A 19,202-nucleotide genomic window follows, 5' to 3' on the forward strand; every position below is an offset into this window, starting at 1 on the left:
TTACAAAACTTTTGTTAGTCATGTTGAATCTACAAATCATGATCAACAATCTAAGAAGTGAAGCAACAAAGATTAATTCTTAAACATGAATTCAACTGAAAATTTTAGCAATCAAAGTCTTAATGTGGCAGGGAAAAAAAAAAAAAACCTAGAGAAACATAAACATTCACTTCCCATCTAATTTGCCATCAACTGTCACCGGTTGATAGAAAGAGAAAAAAACAAAGCCTTCATAAGCCAAATATGGACAAGGGAAGAAAAAAAGAAAATAATTCTAATGGTGTATACAGTGGACAATTTAATTGACCGAGCAATCCATATCCAAAATGAGTCCTGAGGACAGAAAGGACATAAATTAAGTAGCAATATGGAAGCAAACCAAATTATTGCCTAAAGATCACAAGACTGACCATGACCCAACGATGATGTTGCACATAAGAGTGCAAAGAGTAGCTACATTAAACACAGCATGTTGATCATGTGTTTGTTGTTTGGATAGATTGATTTGGGGATCATGGCCTTTGTGTCAAACTGACCTTTACAGCTGTCCGCCCCTGGCTCTCAGAGAGGGGAAACTGTAAGCAGCGCCCCGCCCTCTCCGTCCATGGTATCCCCCTCTGAAGCCTTGTCCTCTCAGGAACCGGCCAGGAACGCCAAAGGTCTCAACATTGCGCTTCCGCTCCTCTGCCCAGGTCAGTCTGAAATGGTTGAAAAAACTAATAGAAGGCATATACTCACATACACAGGACAGCAAAGTCACTCATGTGTTACTTTGGACATTGAGGAATAAGTGGGTCAACTAGGGTTTACCTGGACTTATTATCAGAGGAGATGTTGTCAAAGAAGGACTTTGCTTTGTCGTAGTAGCATTTTGGCCCAAACAGACCATCTTCTGGACTCTTTTCATTAGAGTGTGAATCTTCTCCTTCTTCCTTTTCCTCTCCCTCATGATTTCCCTCTGAAGAGAGATTGGATAAACATGTGCTGCACCCTGGATGGAACACTGGGACTATGAAAGCACCGGCTGGCTTAATGTCTAATTATCTTAAATACAATTTATAGTGTCACACACATAGCATCGCTGCTCAGATGAAAACATAGCAGTGCGTTTGTGGCCATTTTGTGATGCAACTCACCTTTCATATTCAACCTGTCCTGCATCTCCCTCTCCAGCTCCTCTTTATTGAACTGTGCATTTGAGGAATCAAAATCAAAGTCCGTCTCAAACTTCAGGGTGGTAGATTGAACATTTCCCACCATGAGTTGGCCTCTACTGCGGTTCCTGCGCTTTCGAGCTCCTAAGGTTTAAAAAAAAAAAAAAAAAAAAAGGGAAAAAAAAAAAATGCATTAATGACATTTTGTTGTATTGGGATGATTTGTTGTCTGATGTTATAAACATGAACTTCCACCCAGCAAATGCACAATTTTAGCAATCTATATGTATGAACAATTACCTTGTCTTCTTGGTGGGGGACAATTTTCATAATTCCCTTCACTCTGTTCTTGAGATGGTCCCTGCTGAGCATTGAACACACCTGGGCTTGACTTCACTTTAAAAAAAAAAAAAAATTAGGGACACAGTTACACAAAATGGACAAGGTGAAACAGGAAAATCCCCCTCCCCCCAGGCAGAACAGAAAAAATCTTTGAAGTCTCTTAAACAAATAACAGTATTTCATTTGAGTAAACAGGCAAACACAGGCCAATTAGTTGAACATATTCCATGTTGCCTCTCATCCCTGGAAGCCTGCCTGCTTACTGGTGGGTCCAGTGCCCCTTCTGGTCTGGGAGCTCCCTCGTCTAGTCCTCTGGGGCCTCCTACTCTCCCAGCGCTGGTCCTGGGCTACAGTCAAACCTCTCCTCTGATTAGATTTGTCCACACGCATGGTTTGAACAGCCTTTTCCACCATGGGGCCCCTTCTAACTTGTGGGCCTTGAAGTGCAGGCCCTGCATGGAGAACAAAACCACCAAGCTAGTATTTAAAGCACTTGCTGAAACATATTGTGAGATTACAGTGATTATTACGGTGTGGGTTTATGTTCAGTTGAGCCTGTAGGAATTTGCTCTCGTTGACTTACCAAGGCCAAGAGCTGCAGCATACTGTTGATTAAGGAGAGAGCTGGCAGCAAGCTGGTGGTAGGAGGGCATCCTTAGGGGACTGAATGGGGCTTGGGCTGAGTAGAGGCCTGAAGAGCTTCCACTGGACTGAACCAAAACACAGATGTTCAACTTACCACCTCCTACTGAGTCCATTAAATATTTTGTCAGCTTTTAAATTTGCTATACTGTGGGCTGTGAGCCATTCAACTCTATACCTGCAATATTGCTGGATCCTGGGGCAGGCCATGGTGAGATCTTGGAGGTTCACACAGTGTGATGTCCTTAATGTCACTTCCCCGGAAAGTGATGTACTCATAGATGTCATCTTTGGGTGGTGCTGGCCTGTCAGTGGGTCTTCCCTCCGTTCCAAAACACTTAACTAGTCAAGAGAAGAATGTCTGATCAAAAGCTTCACAAGCTCAGATTTAAATGAGACATTTTCCAGTCATCTTAATTGGGTTGTTATCCTTTAAAAATACAAAGCAAAACTTATAAAAAAAAAAAAAAAAATAGGCCATCACAACTCACCTTTCGCCAGTACAACTGTTGAGTTCACTGTATCAATTGTATATAAGATACCCTCATAGCGATTTTGAGCTTTTGAAATTAGCCCTATTTTACAGCCAATGTACGGCTTTGCTGAACTCATTGCCAGTAGCAAGGCTGTAAACTATGTAGGCTATACTGTTGTTTGATATACTGCAATAACTCACGTCAAGTGCAGCATTCGTGCTGTGAAGCGATCGGAAGGAATTTATAGAATGAAGTCCACAGGTGAACGGGGACCACGCCCATTGATTTAGATAGACACACCTGAGCATAATGAGACAGCCACTGTTGGTCTGATTCGCTGTCAGTCCCGAATATCCTAAACTCTGTGGCTCCTCATGAATGGACGGTCTGATATAAATGTAGGATGATGTTTGTGTAATACATTTATTTTTATTTTTATTTTTTGCGGGGGTGAAGAGGTGGGGGCTGTTTGTGTGGGCGGAGTTATTTGGTTCGGGTAGATCCATGTTAGTTTTTTATTTGTATCAGGAGTTTTCTCAGCAGCCTTGGAAGTTAATAGTTTAGGAAGTTTTTTCCACACAAAATACACCCTTACAACGTACGCCTTTCACAGAATACTGCAAAACAACTAATTGTCTAAACTGATCACTGCAATTATCCGCTCTTGTCAGTTATTTGACATCCCGGTAATGTCACTGCGCTGTGGTGAGCGCCGAGGCAACAGCTGCTGTCGGTCCCTTGGTAAAAAAAAATACAACGCAGCCATTTTGAGTCGTCTACTAACAACTTAAATAGATAAAAAAAAACGTTTCGATGGTGTCCATAAATCTGCAAATACACATTCTGCATAATCAAAACTGTCCCAGAGAGGCTCTTCGCTGTGGCAAAGTCCCACCGAAAGCAGCTCCCTGTCTGGTTTCCTTGTTTTCCTCTGGTGCCGTCTGACAGAGCTGGCACCCTACACTGCAGCTTGTAACCATTTATTCCAAGCTTTATTTCTGGAAGAAACCAATCAGAGCGCCGGGGAAGGCCTCGTCATGGAGGGTACATCCAATCGGCGCATGCGTCTCACGAGCGAGCGTAGCTGGGCAAAGATGGCGGCGGGCTCCGATTTGCTGGATGATGTTTTCTTCAACACAGAGGTGGACGAAAAAGTAGTTAGTGATCTAGTCGGATCTCTGGAGTCTGAGCTAACAGGAGCAGGTCACGTTAACACCACGACCAGGGTCCAGTCTACAGCAAATCACGTTGGCAACTCAGCTGTAGGTAGTAATTCCAATGTCCAGGGCAGCAAAATGGGACTTTCACAACAAGAGCTCGCTAAAGCAGGTAAGATAGCTGCCCACTCCGGTTAGCTAACGTTAGCTAATTTTGGTCACGTTGTTCTGCTGATTTTATCTAATTTAGCCGCACTTTTTCTTTTGCGAAACTAATGGTAATCTGTGAGTTGCATTGGAAAACGTTCGCCATTCCCCTTGTTTTTCATGTGTTTCCGCTGCTGTAGGGACAGGAGTGCAAGGAGGTGTCATTAACAGTGCGAGGTCCCACGGTTCAACCATGGATGGAGCAGCCGGGACCACATCAGCGGCGGGATCGAGCATGACAGCCGGACAGAGTCTGTCCAAGACGGGGACAGCTAGTGGTGTTGTTACAGCAGTGCCCGATGCTGCGTCTGGGATCGGGAAACCCGGAGCGACTAGTGTTCAAACTTTGAATGGAAGTAATGTTGTGGTGAACTCGCATATTCCCGGAGGCGCGCCTAGTGACAGCAGCGGCAACAACTCGCTGCCCGCTGTCACTGTTGTCAATAACGGACCTGGCTCTGTGACTAAAGGAACCGCAGCAGTTTTGTCCGTACCATCTAGCACTATTATTCAAACCTCTTCGACGAATGCGCAGAACGCTGTCACTTCGACTGTGATCTCGTCTCAGCCCTCTCTGAACAGTGTTCCCACAGTCACGCTCGTAAGGCCATCTATGCAATCTCCCACTATTACCTCGCAAAGCGGGGGCAACCCCACCACAGGCTTAACATCAGCAGTTGTCAGTGTTACCAGCACCGCTGGTCCAGGCCCCCTAGTCAACAAATTTGAATCTCCAAAAACTATCATTCAGACTACTGCACACGTCGCGGCTCCCAGTGTTGCGACAGGCGCAACAGCGAAAAGCCCGACTGTTTTGCAAAACGTGAGGACTTCAATACCATCAACACTCGCTGCCGCTTGTCCTGGTGGAATACGAGCTATTGCTCCTCAAGTGTTGGCCCCTCGAATCACCCAGCCACAACCAAACGCTCCAAACATCCAAAACATCCAGCTTCCCGCAGGTAAGTTTGACAAGTTGGAAAGCTGTCAGCTTAGATGCATTTTGAGTTTTTCTTTTGCAAGTTTTGGTGTTGCCTATTAGATGTGAAACAGTGTTGGGTTGAGTTAGGGTTAGGGTTTCAGAGTAAAAAGGGATGCCAAGCAGCACTAACTCTGTTAGGGAACTTGTTGCAGCATGTCTAAAATCTTATGGGCTACCAAACTCAAAAGCATTCTTTGTTTTGTTTATCTTAGCTGCTGTTATGTGAATAGGTGGCATGGCGATTTGTGGTTTGAGAGTCCTTGGATACATTTTTTTCGTAAGATGAGGGGACATTGTATTGACTGTGCTTGGAGGCAAAAAGCAGATTAGAGGTGGACAATGTTCTAATTGCAGGACAGACTCAGTCAGAGCCTTCAGGGACAGTCAGCCGAATTATTTGTCCTATAGCGCGTCAAACCATGACAAACTGTTGCAATCTATTGATTCTCCTTCCATTGTCTTGTCAGAGATAACAGCAAACTATTTACATACTAACAGCTATTTAATGTTTATCTTTAAGTATCTTTCTCTTATCTGAGTGTGTTTTTGAGGAGTTGCTTGCAGAGGTTAAGGGCTGGAGTGTGTTCAGAATATATTAGTGAGGGCTGGACTGTGTGTTTCTGGCCTCAGATTTTACTCCAAGCTTTTACACTTGCCTACCTGTCTGCCTACCTACAGGCTGTCATGCTCAGTACAGAGTGTGAAAGTAATTAGAGACTGGCCAGGACAGGCAAGCCATGACCTTTGACCCCTCAACCCCTCTGGCATTTGCCCCTTGCAGGGATGGTCCTGGTTCGCAGTGAGAGTGGGCAGCTGTTGATGATCCACCAGCAGACCTTGGCCCAGATGCAGGCCCAGTCGCAGTCCCAAAGTGCCATGACACCACGACCTGCAGCCCCCACCAGCACTCCACCTGTCCAGATCACCTCTGTACAGGTACCAGCACTGATGGACACACACACACACACACACACAGAAAATGCAGTGATACTCATGCATATTTACAAACATTTAATACCCCATTCTGTTCTGAAGGCTCAAGGGGCGTCCCTGCTGGCTCGTCAGGTGACCCCCACTACCATTATCAAGCAAGGCTCCACAGTCCAGACCAGTGTGCAGGCCACCACCACACTGCAGAGGCCTCCTGTTCTGCAGGTAGATGGATACTCTACTTCTGTCATGACTCCGACTGCCAGGCTCTCTACATGTAGATACATGTCATGACCCGTGGCTCGGCATCATGACATGACGCCACAGACTTCCCACCTGTCTAACCACAAATATATGTATGTGTTATAAGGAGGGAAGGGCTAGCCGAAAGGTTAGAGAAGCAGACTTGTGACTGCAAGTGTGCTAGTTCGAATCCTTAAAACCACCCCCTCACCTCCACCCCGCCCACATACACACACACACACACAGCAACAGTTGCCACCGAAATGCCCTTGAGCAAGACATTCAATTCCTAATTCAGGGTATGAAATTAACATCCACCAAATTGCCAAATACTGGCAAAATATGTCTTTGGCTTCAAAAATCAATGCAAATCAATAAGGGTCATGCACCTAACTGGCCGGTAGCTTTGAGACGACATCATTTGACTGCTTCAGTTATACACGGTCTTTGGTCTTTGCCCGTTCTCAAACTTTGTCCCCGCTGACCACCACACACTCTCTGACTGTGAGGAGATCCAATCAAAGCAAAACAATTGCTCGGTATCAAACAGGCTGTTGATTGGCTGCCTGTTACACTGGCTCTAGACACAGTGGTAGCATCTAAACCTGTTGCAAACTTCTCCTTCTGTTTCTGTTTGGATGGTTAATTAGCCTAACGTTGGTTGAGACTTATCGTTATTCCCATGTGGCGACACATAGCAGGTGTGACGCCACCAAAAAGAAAAAATGAAGATGAAGACAAAAATAAAGAGGCGTTATATAAGTGAGTGAGCAAGTTTTACATTAAAACTCTAAATCCGCTAGTCTCTTTGTTGAATGTTTCACACAGTACCTGATTGTATACACAAGATAGCACCGAAAACAGGTGGAGGGACATATTTGTATGAAAAAAAATATTTTGACAGGTAGAAATTATTCTTGGCAAGTACATTTTTTATTTATTTATTTTTTTTGTTTACCAGCCCTAGGCACTTGAGCCAAAAAGGCTGCGATTGCACTGCTCAGCTCCCAGTTGTGCATGTATGTAAATGTACAAATGTCGAGCAGTGTAGTGCTGGAAGAAGAGCATGCATATTTAGCACAGCCCGTCCTTGGGAAAAATAACAGTTAAAAAAAAAAAGTTTTTTTGTCTCGGCACAAGCTGAATCCATCGTGCCCCTAGACCAGACCTGTCAAATTTGTTACTCTGACCCTGTCATTTTCCCTGGTCTCATCCCGTGACTGTCTCTCCACTGACTCATATAGAACACCATCATGCTGGGAGGAACTGCCACCACCCCAGGACAGCCGCTAGGGACGCCCACTGCGGTGCAGCCCGGATCTGCAGCCACAGCAGTAACACAGAGGGTCGGGCCCCCCGGGGCCGTTGGGACCCCTATTGCTCCCACGCCTATCAGTGCTGTAAGAGACAAGTCCTAAACTTGAATGGTTCTCTCTGTGTTCCATCAGAAATTCAGTTATGAGCTTCACTGATTCTTAATTGTGCACATTATATCGGAAAAAAACAAATAAAACAAAAGTATGGAATTTTACGATATTGTTGCATTCCGCTTTGCATTTCTGCTTCCAATGTAGTGTGTATATTCAAGAGAAATTGTCATATGGTGTTTTGTGTGTTTGCATGTTTGCAGGAGACGCTGGAGAACGTGAAAAAGTGTAAAAACTTCCTGTCCACGCTGATCAAGCTGGCATCCAGTGGGAAGCAGTCCTCCGAGACCACTGCCAACGTCAAGGAGCTGGTCAAGAACCTGCTGGTACGTCTTTTTTCTCCTTCTTTCTCTCTCTCTCTTTCCTTTATTCTTTACCTCCCTGCATCTCTCTCACCATCTCTCTGTCACTCTGTCACTACTTTATCTCTGTGGCCTCAGTTTTACCATGTGAATCTTCATCTTCTCTTAACCCTCCCCCCATACATACATACACACACACACACACACACACACACACACACACACACACACACACACACACTTGTCCTGTCAGATTTGTCTACTCTAATCCATTCTCTGTGTATTTATTGCACCACAGGAGGGGAAGATTGAGCCGGAGGATTTCACCAGTAGGTTATACCGGGAGCTCAACTCCTCGCCACAGCCGTATCTTGTGCCTTTCCTTAAGGTGAGACCAATGGCCATCAGCAGGCATTCATGTATAAAGTGGTTGATGCTGCATGTCCTCACCCCTCAGTGTAAATTCAGTCCTTAGTTGGAATACCCCCACTCCGCCACGTGAATTAGATCCTTTCCAAATGGCAGATTGGATAAGATGCTGCATGTTCAGCTTTTGTGGTCAGATGGTGCCTGTGAGTGGCGGGACGAGGGTAAACGCTGAACACAAAGTGCCTGCCATTGAGTCTCAGTGACACAGAACCATCAGAATATTGTCAAAGAGAGAGTATTTGACATGAGAAAGAGAATATACAATATATAAAAACTAATAGTGACAATCAACTTTATCAGTTTAACCACAATCAAAGTAATTCTTAAAACATATTTATCATTCCCCTTTCTTCCCCAACTATTTGTTGACAAAATGGTGACTTAAGCTGTAGCATTGCCCACTAATACAAGACTAAGGAGAAAATTAAAGTAATTGCAATAAATGGCTCTTCCAATGTTTGCACAGCGATATGTCCAATTGTTGAAATTGACTTTGGACTCCAAAATATGTTTGAATTGTTACAAAAATGATATGCATTGATAAACCCATTTAAATACTGTAGATTAACTGACAGTAGGGTCATTCACCAAATTTGTGGGAATAGGAAAGCAGCACTTTGGATGGGGGGAATTTTTAGATAAAGGATGTTAAGGATGTCTGATAAAGGAAGCATTGGTGTTCCATATGACAAGTTTGTATTTGTAAAAATGGCTTTTAATTAATGTCAGCAAGACATTTGTTCTAGTCCATTTTTAGCCCCGCGACAGCAGGGGCTCTATGGATCGCATTGTCGGTCGGTCAGTCAGCCGGTCACTCTGTTCACCACTTCATGAACACGTGTGCTGCAGGGAGTTAGATAGCAGTCAGAGACCCGAGTTTGATTCCTGGCAGGGACACAATGTTGTGGCACTGTTATACTCTTAGTCTTGTTAAGTGTGCCCAAGACAAATTCTTCACACAAACTTATAAAAGCATTTATCAAGTTCTCATGACAATAATGGACTATTCATTCACATCTCCAAACCAAATGTATCTGGTGTGTTTTTGTTAGGAGGCCAGGTTTTTGTCTTTGCCAAACTGAATACAGCTGACCCTTTCTCTCCTTCTGTCTGTGCCACCAGAGAAGTCTCCCAGCACTGCGTCAGATGACCCCAGACTCTGAAGCCTTCATCCAGCAGAGCCTGCTCCCTCAGCCCAGCCCTCAGCCTGCTGCAGCAGCCTCCACAGCTCTTACCGCTGTGGTGCTCCGACCCCCACTCTCCACCGCTGCCACCACCACGACCAGCACTGCCGGGACCAAGGCCGCGGTCATCAGCCTGACTCAGACGCCTCACAGTAAACCTGGCCTGGTAATATCGCAGCTGGGGATTGTTACCTATAGGGGGCTGAGTTTTTTTTTGTCTCCGATACGGTTCCGGATGATTAAATATTGAGTATCTGCAGGTACCGAGTACTGATTCAGTATTTTTTTTAATTCATTGAAAAGTTTATTTTTCAACACCACACTTTGTAAAGTAAAGCTTGAAGCAATCCAGTGCGCAGTCAAACCCAACAGTGACATGGGGTAGATGTTTGAACTGCAAATGTCTGAAAGATGCAGTTAGTTTCACTACAAACAGTCCAACAGGTGTTCACATACCTTGTTGTACAGTTGTGGAAAGGCAGTGTCTGAGTTGCTCCAAAAGCTCCATTAATCAGCCAAACCCCACATTCTCCACCACCAATAGGGGCTCGTCATCCAGTGCAATTCATTTTGTTTTGTTTTTTGCTTTTAGCTTTTCACTGTTGTGGGTTCATTTATCTAGTTATTTCAGCACATCCCCTAATGTTTGCAGCCTAGGCGCAGACTTCTTATGAGCTACTATCTGCGAGAGCTTGTTGTACTCCTTCAAATGGTGGTTTCTTCAAAGGCCCGATTAAATTAGTTAGTATTGTAATTAGCTCTACTGCTGCCACCCCTCCATACACTTGCATTGCAAACAGCGCAGTTAACTGTTTGACTGTTTTCAGTTTCCAGTTGAAAGTAATTCCAGACTGCAGACATGACTGATACTTTTTTATGTCAATTTACATAAATGGATTAATCGGGGGGCAGGGGGGTTTAAATAAATACATTTGCAAATCTGAAGTTAATCAAACAACCTGTTGCTGATACCAATACCTCAAAATACCCAGACCAGCTATATATCAGATATAATTACCTGTATCTGAACACCTGTGCTTAGATACTGTGATTGACATGCACTTATAACTGGATACCTCTGTGTGTGAGTTCTGGATTCTCTTACTTGTCTGTCCTCTCTGTGTTTCTGACCGTCTCTCTGTATGTGTGTAGATAGTACCCCAGCAGCACGGGACGATGGTGAGGCCTCAGGTGACCCTGGCTCAGTCTCCCATGGTTACGCTCAGAGGACAGACTCACAGTCGCATCATCATGGGCCAGCCGCAGGTGGTCAAACAGCTGCAGACAGGTGTGTGTGTGTGTGTGTGTGTGTTCAAGAGACCACTTTTGCATTCCCACATACTTGTGCAGTCACTTAAAATTCATGTATTTCTTCCACACAGTGGTCTGAATAGCCTGACAGTTAATTGTGTATCATCATTGTTTTTGGATATAAATCTATTATTGATGCTGTAAATGGTTTGCAGCCTGTGTGGCTGCTAGCCTCCCAGTGTGAGGTAGTTTCCCATTGGGCCGCTGTGGGACAAACTCAGAGGCTGAACAATGGCAATGAAGGAGGTCGCTGACAGAAATGGTCAGGCAGAAATGTATTGGCTCTGTCTGAGCATGGCTGCTATTAGCGAGTGGGGATGGCAGTAATGTGTTAAGTGCTGGTGTGTTCGCTGTCCTGGCTCTCTGTCCATCATGTCTGGTCTGGCACCCTGTCACTGTGTACAGTATGGAAACACTGCCATCTTGTGGCTACAGTTTATAGCTGCAGGTCACTCATATTGTACAGGGCTGACAAATGTGATTCTAAACCACTAGAAATTTGAATTATGTAATAACCGTATACCATTCATTACATCTCTGTCAATAATTGAAAACTGAATTTGCTTCTTTCCATCTTCTCTGCGTGTGTGTGTTAGTTCCAGTGATGAAGCAGACTTTGGCTCCAGGGGCTAAAGGAGTGCTAGCAGCTCAGTCCGCTCTCACTGCTGCTCAGAAGAACAAACTGAAGGAAGCGGGGGGAGGAACCTTCAGGTTTGTCTCACATCTGCAGTCAGAAACTACTATACTGGAACTCCTTAATGCTTTAAGATACAGAGTTCATATTAATACCACCCTTGTGTTATGTGAAGACAAGTATGTTGACATAAAAATATTTGCTAATTAATGCATTAATTAGCAAACTGCTTAATTAATGATCTCATTACCATAACTGTTTATGTTAAATATATCATGGTGATTATGGTGGGACGTTAGGCAGCTCAAGTGCCTCTTGGTATGGTTTGTTTTACCTCACACGTGTGCCAGATGGGCAGAGTTTGCCAAATAGAACAATACAGCAGGTGCTGGAAAGTTTAGACACTCACAAGAAAGTCAGTTGGCATACATCTGATTGACAACATGCTTGACACTATCTGAAGAGTCTTGATGCAGTAAACCTCACACCCCATCTATTACCTCAAGCAGGCTTAACAAACCTGGAGAATGATTTGTACGTTATATGGCCCAGGTCTGTATATTGAATATTGTATACAGTGAGAGCATTTTGTTGAAATGAAATGTTGAAATAGCATATGACTTGGAAAAGTCTTGCACATGTTCATCTGCCAATTTTTACTGAGGGTACTTTCTTAATACTTCTTAAATTCTGTTCTTTTCCCCTGAATTGTGTTCAGAAAAAAAAAACTAGGCCTGGTTGCGATTCAGTCTAGACTACCATCTCTAATATAGGGAGTAATAAAGGGAGTAATTTCCTCAATTAGTGCTGTTAAAGTAATCTACAAAAAGGTAATTAACTCAATGTAATGTGAAGGTGCTCATGAAGAAAGTGTGCAAATGCAGGGCAACAGAGGAAGTCTAAAGCACTTGTGAGTGAGAGGCTAACTTATCTTTAGGCACTGTGCAAAGACAAAAGAATTTCTAAGTTTAAAAGGCCTTCATTTAGAATGGGATACCTAGGCTTTTTATCAGTAAAACAGCTACCAGTTTCAACCATTCCAAATAAAGCAAAGAATTAACTTTGCATTCCAGTTTTATCTGTTTCTTACAGACTACTCTCAGGACAAACAAACATCTGACTTTCAAATGAGAAAAATAAACAAGAATTCATTTAAATAGGTCAAACCTGTCAACCCCCCCCCCCCCCCCCTCTCTCTCTCTCTCTCTCTCTCTCTCTCTCTCTCTCTCTCTCTCTCTCATACGCACGCACACACAAACACTCCTAAAATAATATTTTTAAAAAAGTCGGTACCGCTTTGTGTAGATCAGCCTAACTAATCAGTAGCCTGATTGATACAGATACCTTGTTTTGTTTTGCTTAAATTTGATTTGCTCACAGTTAGAGAGAACGTATGGTGGTTTTTAAAACAGGAAAAGACCATAGACCGTATATAACCATGGCATTCAAATGATATTGTCGTGCCCAGTGTGTTGGATGATACTTTTGGATTAATATATGTTACCAGTCTTTGGGGCTTGGCGGGTGTAAAGTGCTCCCAAGTGTTTGCTGAAAGCACTGGCCACTCTCAAACTGACATTTCTTCACCCATTTCTTTACTTTCCACTTTATTTTCCATTGAATGTTTCTGTAATTTGTATAGCCTTACATTTAGGGGAAAATAACAAAATTGGAGGTACAAAGTTTTTCATGGGCACCAAGGATAATGAGACTTGACTGGGTCTAAATTACATTATTTCCTGTAGGTTTTTTGCAGATTTGGGGTAATTTTGTTCTGCGACCTAGGTTTGCTCCTGGATCCATTCCAGGATCAGTTCCAGTAGAGGAATGGCTCTTATTTGTGTATTTATGGTGTGATATATGAACATACTGATTGTATTATAAATGCAATCTTTTGGATGGATTGAGCAATAAGTACAGATGATGAATTTTCATTGTATTTACATTTTTCCAGCTACTATTGCAGCTAAATGTAAAGTAAACAGTGACTTTGACAAAACTGTCACTAAATGTATACTTCTGACGTCAAAAAAATGATGTGACCTGTGCTGCTGTTTATGTCTGACCCTATGACTTTTAAACTCATTTCTCACATTTATCATATGACCTCTGATTCTTTTTTCCAATTATGAGGCTCATCAGCTTTTATTTCATCCAGGGATGATGATGATATCAACGATGTGGCCTCCATGGCAGGCGTCAACTTGTCAGAGGAGAGCGCTCGTATCCTAGCAACCAACTCTGAGCTTGTTGGCACGGTGACCCGATCCTGTAAGGACGAGGCCTTCCTCTCCACCTCCTTACTCACCCGAAGAGCTCTGGAGATTTGTGAGACACATGCACACGTACACACACACACACACACACACACACACACACAAACCTTTGATGGACATGCACAGCAAGTACGTGTTTCAGAAAGTATACCCTGTCACACCCTGTCTGACTCTGACACTCCCCCTGTTGTGACAGGCAAGAAGTTTGGTGTCAGCGAGTTGGGCCCAGAAGTGATCAACTTCATTTCCCACGCTACACAGCAGCGGCTACAAAACCTGCTGGAAAAAGTGTCAGAAGCAGCGCAGCAAAAAAACATAACATTCAAGGTGAGACAAAACTGTTTCAGTTTGAGAGCGGGTGAGAACCATTGCCATTTAATCAGTCTTTAGTCAGTCTTATGCCTACCATACATTAGAAGACATTTAGTCTGACACACTCTCACATTATACAACAATCTGTCTCAAATCATGAGTTTTTAGTCCTAGAGATTCTCACATTTTAAGATTCTGTTAAGACTGAGAATTATTCAGCATCACACATTAAAAGACTTGGTAGTACTATAGTTCCTTGCTTGCATCACGCCGGTTTTCAGCAAATGTGAAGCATTATACAGGCTGAAAACACTGATAATGGACTATGATATTTGAGTGTGAATGAAGCCACAACATCCCCCTCCTCCACCATCTACATCTACACACACACATACACACACACACACACAGCAAACCACACATACACAACACACAGAGAAAGAGAGCTAAAGAGAGAGATAAATGTAGCTAGGTCACTACTCTCAATCTCTCCACAGCTCCACCAGTTTCTCCTCCAGTTTGACGGTCCAACAGAACTGTGACTTGTGCTTCCTTGTGTTGTGTTTACTACAGACAGAGTAGTAAACTCTAGTTTACTACTCTGTCTGTCTACTCTGATTTTGTCGTAACGGTCAAGACGAGAAAAAGACTGCATTAGGATGGCTCTGACTGAGTTTTCCACCTAACGATTGTGGTGACGGGAGTGTGCAGCAACTGCCGTGATTTTATTCAGACAGAATTTCGTCAAATATCTTCTAGTGTAAGGTCACCATAGGTCTTTTTCCTGTCCTGTTGTATTTTTCTGTCCTTGCTTACGCCCTCCATCCATCCCTCCTTCAGGAGGACGAGCGACATGAGCAGGTCAGCGATGTGCGGGCTCAACTCAAATTCTTTGAGCAGCTGGACCAGATGGAGAAGCAAAGGAAGGAAGAGCAGGAGAGGGAGATCCTCATGAAGGCTGCCAAGGTAGCCAACACTTAAGAAATCAGCCACCCATCCATAAACTGAACATGTTATTGGTGTCTTCTAGTGCCCATCTTGAATTTTTAAAATGTCCCCTGTGTTACTGCAGTCTCGGTCACGGCAAGAGGACCCGGAGCAACTTCGACTCAAACAGAAGGCCAAAGAGGTGAGCGTATGCTAACAAAAGCATAGACTGCTGTGACTGCTTTGTGAACCACTATGGCAAGTTTGTGAGCGAGTGAGATTGACTCCTAACCTGTGTGTTTTTGCCTGTTTTCCAGATGCAGCAGCAGGAGCTGGCTCAGATCAGGCAGAGAGAAGCCAACCTAACGGCACTGGCAGCCATCGGCCCGAGGAGAAAACGGAAAACGGACTCTCCTGTTAGCGGTGCCAGCGCAGAGGTGCTAAACATGTTACCATTTGCCACAGACAAGTTGTGTCATATTTGAACTGGTTAAACTTGTTAAACAAAGAAAGAAGATGACATGTTAAATAGTATGTTTTTCTTTCTCGTATTTCCTCCCCTTCACCCCCCAGGGCTCGGGGTCCGGCTCCTCCCAACCCGGAGGCTCCAGTGGAGGGGGCTCCAGGCAGTTTATGCGGCAGCGCATCACCAGGGTCAACCTCAGGGACCTGCTCTTCTGCCTGGAGAACGAGAGGGGGACCAGTCACTCGCACCTGCTCTATAAAGGCTTCCTCAAATAGCACACGCATTAAAACAACCAGCTTCACTCAATGGCGTCAAGGAAGGAGAGTTGACCATCGACTCAGGCCCTTTCCGCTGATACTTTGATGACTCACCGCTGAATGACGAGAGACCTCTGTCTAAGGGAAAAGAGATAACTGGAACACCGGAGAGGTATCAGCTTTTCCAGCCTCCTAAAGCACAGGCCTTTTGTATTTTCAACACAGAGATGGAGCGGAAAGCGAGACTCGGCCCTGCTTTCAGTGTGCCTCCCAGCTCCGTTTGCTCTGTAGAGACTAGTTGCACCCGACCACACCTCACCTCACACACTGCCCCTCGCTGCCCACACGCAAAACATCTTTAGCTGAATTGGCAAGTAAAGATTTGGAAACCTGGTCATTACGAGGACATCAATATACTAGCAGCAAATCAGTGTGAAACACATTTTAGTTACATGCTGATAAGGTGTAACTGCCTGATTTTACAATACGGAGGTAATGCTTATTTTGAACATCTAAACATTCGAGGTGAAACACTTTAAGTGAAATGCAAAGACAACCATGATGATTTTAGTTCTTAGCAGACAAGATTTTAATTTATCATGCATTTGTAGTATATTTTAGCACAGTTTTAATACCTGTGGATTGTTTTACCCAGATTAATAGTCCTGTCATCTGCTGAGTTGCCTTCTTGCCAAATTAAGCCATATGAATCATAATTGTCTAACATTGTGATCAGTCTAATCGAAGTAACTTCATCTCCCCATCAATTCTCTTCCAGGTTTTTCTGTTTTGTTGTGTGCTTTATTTGTTTGGCTTGATTGGAAACGAAATGATTATTTATATGTCATATATTGTGTATAACGTAATCACCAATGTATTGGTATTTGACCTCGGGCCACTGTAGCATTCTTACTGTGAGTGTTCCTGACACCTGTCAGTCACAGGCAGACCAGGATGAAGGAATGGTTGAGAACGTGTTAAAAGAAAAGAATATTTTTGGAGAAACGAATCGCAATAATTCGTTGTTGATTGCAGTCATTTCAGTGAAAGAGACTTTTTTCGAGTAGTTGGATGTCCACATTTTGATATTTATGACTGGAGGGAGGCCATATGGGGAAACATGGGGATGAAATGCAGAATAAGGATTGCGCTTTGACAGATCAGCTTTCTAAAATTAGTTGGTCAGACAGACATACCTACTTTATAACTTTTTATATTTTTAGTGCACATACTAATTTTGTTCTTTATACCTTTTTGTCATTATTTTATGAAAGAATGTCTATTGGCAAATTTTATTACTGTAAATACTTTGGTTTGTTATTTGTAGATTTATCAGTTGAGGATAATTTCACATTGGGCAAAATTGTCTCTCAAGAATAATCTTGATCACTGCTTATCAATCAGTATTGATACCATTGCCCAATTAACTGTTACACACCTTACTCTGGATTCATGCATTTTTTTTTATATAACACATGCAAAGTGGAGACACAGAAATATATGTACCAATATCTTGTAAATTTTGCACAGCCACTTGTTGATATGTAAATATTCTAATTAAAAAAGGTTTTTAATTGCTATTGTTTTATAAAGGATTGAGAGAGAGAATGATCTCCATTAAAAAGAAAAAAAAAATCTTGTGTTTTGTCTTAATTGGTGGAGCGATGATTGCTCTTCAAGTCCTCGTAGCTCACTTTGAAGCCCAGAATACTAATTAAGGCCACAAGCAGTGTTGAAATTGTCAACAGTCTCTTATTCCTGTGTGGGAGTACCACTCCATTTAACAATTTACATGTTATTTCTATGGCCTATGTCAGCTCTATTTGTGAGCACAAATCACTATGTCCAAACTAGACACTGGAGAACAAAGACTTCAATCTGCAAAGTCATAGAGATCAGAATGTATTAAACCACTTATTCCACAGCCACTTAAAGCACTTTGTAACTTTGTTTTTGAAAGGTGCTATATAAATAAAGTTATGATTATTACTTTCCAAAGATAAAAGATAAACATGTTGTTTACCATTATTGTTTCAGAGTCGTGCAGATGGCATCCAACTTCTAAAATTATATTTCCCATTATTTCTGACAATATTGTTTTGTGCATGCTCTGAAATGGCCAAAGTGTCATCACCACCGGAAATAAAGATCCTTATTTCTATGGTAACCATCAGCACACTGTACATCACAACCCAAAATGTCTGCTCTGTCAGTGATGTCACTGTTAACACCATCTGGGTTCTCACTCAGCCTTGTGTGTTAGTAAGAGAGATGTTGTGCTATGGAAGGCTATCAAACCCTTATTAACACTTTTTCCATAGCAACAGTGTTTTATCAGACACACGTACTAGAGAATATATGGTATTTAAAAGTTTACTCAGCATTACTGCAGGAGAATGATGGGGCAAGTCACATTTTCAAGCTGAGTAATGCAATGCCTTTTTTTTTTTTACCCGCTTTATACTTAGATCATAATCAAATAAAAAGGAAGTTATTACTGCCGCATGAAACATAACACAAAAAAAAATATTTCCTTCTTATCCTACAACATGATCGAAGGAATTCTTTATCCAATAAAATAAGGTTTTAATCATTTGCTCCGACATGCTCTCCACTACCTCCTAACATGCTCTGAAGTGGCAGCAGCATAGTATTAGTATCAATTGTTTTGATTTCAATGCAGTCAGGAAAAGTTTGATGTTGATTTCTAACCCAATGAGGATCACTCTTTTCTGTTTTTATGGTTAGACAGTACACAGAGATTTTGGCTAGTTTGGTAAGTAACTATTGTCTGACGGACTCATTAACTATGCATACTGTCTACCAATCAGAGCATTCATTAAAACCTGTAGGTGACATCACTTACACCAGGAAGTAGATTGGAATTGTAAATCTATTGACAACCAGAGGGAGAGTTTTCCAAATCAGAGAGTTTTTGAGTGATGTCACCATCAACATCAACATCAAAAGCCCACTCAACCTTCTGTGAGCATTTTAATCAATACACAGGATATGATCACAAATCTCAAAAAGGCTCAACAGTGTATTCCAGCATCCCAGACCCCCCCCCCCCCCCCCCCCGAGTTCACTGCACCACTGTCACCACTGTCACTTTCACCTTTGTTGTCAACAACGCCACTTTACCATACAAACTGCTATCAATATTCCTTTGTATTCCAGAACATGCACTTCCACATTATTAATAAAATATATTCAGAAAGTTACAAACTACATCTGCACTCTACACTTGACCAAGCGGAGAGCAGACACCCGGCCGACTCGGCAATCCAACCAGAAATCCCCATATCCACAATGTATCTGCTTAGGCTGAGCTAAGTCTGACTGGCCCTGCTGGCTTGACTGGCAGCTTTATCTGAAGGCCACGGTCCGCTCAGCTGTCCAGCCACTCTCCCACTGTTTATCTAGCTAATTCACATGATTACACAGAGACCCTGTTTATGCGGCCTTAAAGTATTAGGCTACTACCAAACTAATGTGCAAACAAATTCTAACAAATGCGCTAATGTAGAAGAAAGCTACAAGG

The 19,202-nt window shown here is 42.9% G+C and overlaps 2 protein-coding genes across 2 annotated transcripts; one reads left to right on the top strand and one right to left on the bottom strand.

The window, feature by feature from the left end:
• Positions 1 to 538: 538 nt before the first annotated feature.
• On the bottom strand, positions 539 to 2,750 carry LOC139655239 (protein LSM14 homolog B-like). The gene is made up of 8 exons (XM_071532586.1): positions 2,630 to 2,750; positions 2,317 to 2,480; positions 2,080 to 2,206; positions 1,760 to 1,948; positions 1,449 to 1,535; positions 1,137 to 1,295; positions 811 to 958; positions 539 to 698 (listed from the first exon to the last, which is right to left on the bottom strand). Exons 1-8 carry the CDS (start codon positions 2,748 to 2,750, stop codon positions 539 to 541), a joined length of 1,155 nt encoding a protein of 384 aa, XP_071388687.1.
• A 958-nt stretch (positions 2,751 to 3,708) lies between these two features.
• LOC139655234 (transcription initiation factor TFIID subunit 4-like) lies at positions 3,709 to 17,219 on the top strand. Its single transcript, XM_071532580.1, has 16 exons — positions 3,709 to 3,943; positions 4,119 to 4,940; positions 5,742 to 5,896; positions 5,996 to 6,115; positions 7,378 to 7,533; positions 7,764 to 7,886; positions 8,161 to 8,250; positions 9,414 to 9,641; positions 10,628 to 10,763; positions 11,383 to 11,497; positions 13,579 to 13,748; positions 13,893 to 14,023; positions 14,849 to 14,974; positions 15,081 to 15,137; positions 15,253 to 15,372; positions 15,509 to 17,219. Exons 1-16 carry the CDS (start codon positions 3,709 to 3,711, stop codon positions 15,674 to 15,676), a joined length of 2,952 nt encoding a protein of 983 aa, XP_071388681.1. The 3' UTR covers positions 15,677 to 17,219.
• Positions 17,220 to 19,202: the final 1,983 nt, after the last annotated feature.

The sequence above is a fragment of the Centroberyx affinis genome, unplaced genomic scaffold (genome assembly GCF_046629955.1).
Source record: "Centroberyx affinis isolate AG114_WGS23_722 - 3 ecotype Tasmania unplaced genomic scaffold, CSIRO-AGI_Caff_v1 ptg002216l_1, whole genome shotgun sequence".
Lineage (NCBI taxonomy): Eukaryota > Metazoa > Chordata > Actinopteri > Beryciformes > Berycidae > Centroberyx > Centroberyx affinis.